Here is a 6,437-nt window from a genome sequence, read left to right as displayed (position 1 = left end):
GAGAGAGAGAGAGAGAGAGAGAGAGAGAGAGAGAGAGAGAGAGAGAAAGAGTCGGGGGTGACAGTAAGATAATCTCTTTTGTGTTTTTGATCCCTAAATGTGGTGGTTGTGTCCCCTTATCCCAGCTACTTAGTTTCTGCTATGCGTAAGTGATGCCATGTACTTAGGCTATGAAAAGCAGGTCAGTATGACCACTGAGAGAAAACCACATGTGCATCGCATGGATAGCCGTGGGATTATTCCTCACAAAATGTCTTAATTCCACTGTTCACTAATGATCCAGGGAAAATGCCCTCTAATCTCCATTCCATTAATTAAAAAGAGCATGAGCCAGTAGAAAACCTCACCATCTGCTGCAGTTTCATTCCTGCGGACAGATTGTGTTTTCAGTTTTAAACAGGGGAATGGGGATTTTTTTTCTTTTTTTCTGAGCAAATGGGTGAAGTAAGCATTGAGGTGGGTAGTAAACATAATGCAACTGCTCTATTTAAGTACTAATACACTGAAATATGCTCGGAAAAAGATGTTTTAAACAGTAACAGTGCCTGCCAGGGTACTTTGATGGGGTTTGCGCTTATTCATAACATTTTTACAGCTTACAGACTTCGCAGTCAGAATGACATTAACCTTTCGAAACTTCATTGATGTTTTGCCATAAATGAATATATACTGATTGTTTTTCCCTTTTATTGTCCTCTAACCTGACAAAGATTAAAACGAGATTCTTACACCGATGTTATTCTAATAAATCGTTATCACAGTTCCATTTTTTTTTATAAGATAACAAGTTTATGAGTTTCTACACGTGTTATTAATTTCTCAGTCATTTGTAGCAGGATCATTTTTGTTCCCTTTTTATTTTCTTATTTTGATATAGTAAAGGCATTTTTTGAAAATCTGAAAGTAGTTTGATTACATTGCACAATTATAACTTTTTGCCAGTTTTGTGGGTTTTGTGCGTGACTACACTGCAGTAAGGTGTGCTTATGTCCGATTTCATTTCACTGTTATACTCTGTTATAAGAAATTGAATGTTGTACTTTTGACCTGCAGTCAAAGTCTAGAGACTGTGACATAAATTTGATCAGGCTAGTAGGCGAAAGATTATCCCACCAGATGTCGTTTCTCCTCTATTGGAACAGTGGGGCCAATAATAAACACACACACACTCACAGACACAGTAATCTGAGGCAGGCGAGTAGCCCTTGCGCGTCCCTTTCTCTCTTCTCTTCTCTTTTCTCTCGGGCAGGCAGTGGCTGTTCCAGTCCAGCCAGTGTCAAGTTTTATCCCGGCTGTATGTTGGACAGTTCAGATTCAATCATCTTTTATGAGTACACTACAGACATAGTCCTTGTGAGTTGCCGAATTGCTTCTGCCTACAGATGGACATACAGGGCGCGATGAAAAGACTGAGTGGGAAATGGCATGTAGTCTACTATTTGGCGTTGTTCATGTATTTCTTGGATGCAGTCTGGGGACAGATACGTTACTCGATCCCAGAGGAACTAGAGCATGGAGCTTTTGTTGGCAATATTGCAGAAGACCTGGGTTTGGATTTGGATAAGCTCTCCGCGCGCAGATTCCGGATAGTCTCTGGCACTAAGAAGCAGTATGTGGAGGTAAATCTGGAAAATGGAGTTTTGTTCGTCAATGAAAGAATTGATCGCGAAGAACTGTGCGAGCAGAGTTTGTCCTGCTCTTTTCACTTGCAAGTGGTTATAGAAAACCCACTGGAACTCTACAGGGTAGAGATGGAAATTTTGGACGTGAATGACAACTCCCCTAATTTCCCGTGGACCGAATTTAATCTGGACATATCAGAGTCATCTGCGCCAGGTTCCCGTTTCCCACTTGAGAGCGCACAAGACTTAGACGTGGGATCCAACTCCCTCCGCACCTACTTGTTAAGTGTAAACGAACACTTCTTCTTGGATATACAGACGCGCAGTGACGGCAGTAAATTTGCAGAGCTAGTTCTGCAAAACCCGCTGGACAGAGAGCAGCAGAGTGCGCATCAAATGGTGCTCACGGCCGTGGATGGAGGCGCACCGGAGAGATCAGGCACTGTGCAAATTGACATCACCGTTCTGGACGCAAACGATAACGCGCCTGTGTTTGATCAGTCGTTTTACAGAGTGAGGCTGGCCGAAAACGCGCCCAAAGGTACAGTTGTTATAAAACTTAACGCTTCCGATCTTGACGAGGGTTCCAACGCTGATATCAGCTATTCATTCAGTGGCCACGCTCCCATCAAGGTGCGCCAGCTTTTCAGCGTGGATTCAGAAACGGGGGAGATCAAAGTCAAAGGAGTGATAGATTATGAAAAGACCAGGATGCATGAAATTTATGTCCAGGCTAAAGATAAAGGCCCATCTGCCGTAGCAGTTCACTGTAAAGTGCTGGTCAGCGTTTTGGATAAAAATGACAACCTCCCAGAGGTGATCCTAACATCTGTATCCACACCTGTGCAGGAGGACGCTCCTCCCGGGACGGTAATAGCCGTCATAAGCGTGATGGACAAAGACTCAGGTGAAAACGGGAATGTGGACTGCGAGATCCCCCATCACGTCCCATTTCAGCTCCACTCGTCATTTAAGAATTACTACACTTTGGTTACCTGCGATTTTTTGGATAGGGAGGCAGTCGCGGAGTACAACATCACTCTCACTGCCCGAGATATGGGTTCCCCTCCTTTATTCACCAGGAAAACAATTTTAGTGCAAGTGTCTGATGTGAACGACAACACGCCGAACTTTAAACAGCCTTCGTACACTGTGTATCTGACAGAGAATAACGCGCCGGGGGCGTCTATTTGTGCGCTGACTGCACTGGATCCCGATTCTGGTCAAAATGCGTACTTGTCATATTCAGTCCTAGAAGGTGACATACACGGAATGCCCGTGTCCACGTATGTGTCCGTAAACTCAGACAACGGTAACATTTACGCACTGCGATCCTTTGATCACGAGCAACTCAAAAACTTTCAGATCACGGTTCAAGCTCAAGACGCGGGATTCCCGCCTCTGAGCAGCAACGTTACAGTGAACATCTTCATTTTGGACCAAAACGACAATGCACCCGTTATAGTTTCACATGTTCCGCAAAACGGCACTGCGCCAAGCGAAACTGTGCCCAGATCAGTTGACGCCGGCTATCTTGTTACCAAAATCAGCGCGGAGGACGCAGATGCGGGTCAGAACTCGAGGCTTTTCTATGAGATGCTCCAAGCAACAGACCCGAGTTTGTTCAGCATTGCTCTTTACACGGGCGAAATCAGGACGATACGCCAGTTAGTGGAGAAAGACCCCACGAGGCATAGACTGGTCATTCTGGTGAAGGACAATGGTCAGCCACCCCTCTCGGCCACAGTTTCCATCATTCTGTCAGTGGTTGACAGCCTGCCAGATTCCCCGCCCGATCTGGGTGACCTGTCACTAAGCCCACATCACAGCACCAACTTTACACTGTACTTAATCGTGTCTCTGGGCGCAGTGTCCTTCACATTTCTAGTGGCTATTATCGTCCTCGTTGCGGTGAGGAGACTGAAAGGCAGACCTTCCAACAAAGAGTCCAAGTTCCCCTCCATCAGCTGCTGCTGCTGCTGCTCTCGTTCAGAAATATCCACTACCACAGAGGTGTTCAAAAAGTCCAACTTAAATGTCCGCATGTCCACGGGCGCGTCAGAGGTAAACAGCAATGGCGCACTCCCCCAGGTCTATTGCTACAAAATGTGCCTGACACCGGAATCATCCAAAAGCGACTTCATGTTCCTAAAACCGTGCAGCCCGGTAATGTCAGTTCAGCAGAATAATGCCAAGAGCACAGACTACCTGACTTCTGGATGGAGCGCGCTGGACCACAATGAGCTGTCCAACAAAAGAGCAGCAACCCCAAACGAGGTAATGTGCTGAAATGAAGTGAATGAATACACTAAGACAGTGCTTTTCCTTCTCTGTCTTACTATCCACTTTAAGGCATCACAAACTATATCCACTCCGTCATGTCTCATCCCAGCCCTCTTCCTGCCATGCTGCATTTTATAGGCCTTCTACAGGCATAGCTGCCATAAAACATCTAATATGCTGGGAGAAGATGGAACAAAATCATTTACTTTACTTTACTTATGGTTTCCAAACACATGTATGCTAATCTGTAAAATCCCAAAGTCAGATTAGATGCTATTATGTATGCTGTGTACACGCAACACACACACACACACACACACACACATATAGATACATTTACATATAAAGATACATACATATATATATTATATACTTTATTACTTTATTTTATTCATCCCTTTTTTTTGGAATAAAACAAATGAGGTTGACTCTACACCTAGTAACTAATGAAATAGAAAATACAGCCTCAACCCTGTACCTTGTAGCAGTAAGCTACCCTGCTGTTTGGAAGATCACAGTGTGACAAGGTGTGTAACACGGGCATAAAAGGTGCTGCGGGGATAAAAGAGATACACGTTTTTATCACCAACTTGAAGCTATCTTTTGATGTTAACACAACTCCTGGCGCATTTGTGCTCTAGTCAGCAGCATTAGTGTCTGCACCTCACATTAGCCACATATTCTCAGATTAAGCAGTAACTCCTTTATCACTTTTCAAAGCCTTACTTTTATGTTTGACAGTCGCAAAAGATATGTAAGACAGAAAAAAATGTGTCACAAGTTTAAAGCTTTAAACTGACTTTCTGTTGGCTTTCTCTTAACTTCAAACCTATCCACCGCTGACAGCCAACAAGACTACACCTACACAGCAGTGTTCTCCCTGAAGTTCTCACTGATATTCAAAGTTTCTTTATGTTTTAAACTGGCAGCTCAAGTATTCAAACAAGGACTGGACGTGGACCAATAACCAGCGCAACTCGGCATACAAGAGGTGAGTACATAGCTGATTCAGTTGGGCAAACACTCACACACACACTTGAATTTACACTTCTGTTATTTCTCTTATCTTTCCAGGTATAGCTCAGCAAATATGGAGGGCACGTTTTCACGCCAACCAAAATTTGACTCTGATGGGTTTTCCTGCTCTGTGGCACCACAGTACTGGACTTGGGGGAACCACATGAATGGTGGGTGGTAGATGTGCAATTTTGGCACATTATTGTTCATGTAAACGAGGGTGGCGGTGTGGCTGGGATTTCTGTGCCTGAGGATTTAGTGCGACATTAAAAATGGGGAAACCAAAAGGGAGATAATACCAGGCCCCTAAACCGGGGGAATTTTAATGCATCAACATGAGGATTATAAGTCCCTGAAAGAAGTGTTATTTGCACAAAAAAAATTAAGAAAATCCCTTTAAAACCGCCTTATTCAAATCAAAAAGACTGTATTTAAATATGAAGAAATAATCTCCAAAAGCAAATTTTAATGCATGCATATTTTTACAGACTGCAAGATGCCTCTTCAAGAGGGAGCAGCTCCAAACTATTCATGGACTAACAAGTCCACACAGCCTCATCCTGAAACACCGGACTACCAGCACAACGTGTACATTCCGGGCACCACAACTGGATACAGCACTCTGAAGCTGGCACCAAGAGGAGAACTGGACGTATACAACACCTTCTCCACTTTTGGAAAGAAAAAGAAATTCATCTCAAACTATGAACAATCTTTTGACAAAGATGGCAGTCATATAAGTAATTCTATATTTAAGTAATCCAAAACGTCAGCGAGGACATGCCAAACACTTGTTGTCAATGTACTGGTCATGTTTCCGTAGCTTCTCTGTGTCAAAGCTGTGAATAAACTACTGTAACTGTGCTAGCAGTACCTTTCATAGGTTTCTATTAATAGCCAGCATTTAACAAATGTACTTTTAAAGTGGGATTTATTTTCTAAAATATAAAACTACAACTGTTTTACTACGACAATAAAAGGTTTGTGCGACTAGTATCCTGCATGTCTTTATCCATTTACTGTCCATAATGCACAGGCAATGCAAAACAGTATGGAAATGTACCGAAAGAGAAGTCGAGAAAAGCAATGTAACATCTTTATTTTTTAATTAAAGCAATTAATCTGTCAAATATAAATAAAAAAAGAGGATTAAGTTGAAGAGTGTAAGCACTGAAGCTGTACATCTTACACTGAGGGATTTTGTTACAGGGAATAACATCACAGCTATAATATATTTCCTCTGTCTCGTGCAGTCAACCATCACACTAACACGTCACAGTGAATTGTTGGTGACATTTTGAAGGGCAATAACGCCAGTGAAGTGATGCAGATCCTGTAAAGTTATGGCAAAAGACTTACAGCTCCTGGACAGTAAGTGGAAAGCATAAGAGCACATAATTCACTCATGGGTTGCATGTATTCATGATGTATTCATTATTAGTGGTTGGGCTTGTATATTAATGAGTGTTTACATAATTATTCTTAGTAGGAATTATTACTCTGTATATATGCTAT

General features: G+C 42.7%; 1 protein-coding gene across 1 annotated transcript; it reads left to right on the top strand.

Annotated features, from left to right (window-relative positions):
- The first annotated feature begins 1,162 nt into the window (after positions 1-1,162).
- Positions 1,163-6,437, top strand: LOC102309949 (protocadherin beta-15). The gene is made up of 4 exons (XM_005931899.3): positions 1,163-3,899; positions 4,835-4,896; positions 4,980-5,092; positions 5,411-6,437. The coding sequence occupies exons 1-4, from the start codon at positions 1,383-1,385 to the stop codon at positions 5,680-5,682; spliced, it is 2,964 nt and encodes a 987-aa protein (XP_005931961.1). The 5' UTR covers positions 1,163-1,382; the 3' UTR covers positions 5,683-6,437.

Source organism: Haplochromis burtoni, unplaced genomic scaffold, assembly GCF_018398535.1.
Source record: "Haplochromis burtoni strain Fernald_Lab_line unplaced genomic scaffold, NCSU_Asbu1 Contig_152, whole genome shotgun sequence".
Lineage (NCBI taxonomy): Eukaryota > Metazoa > Chordata > Actinopteri > Cichliformes > Cichlidae > Haplochromis > Haplochromis burtoni.
Note: the sequence above shows the minus strand (reverse complement) of the source record. Positions and strands in the feature narration are given on the sequence as shown.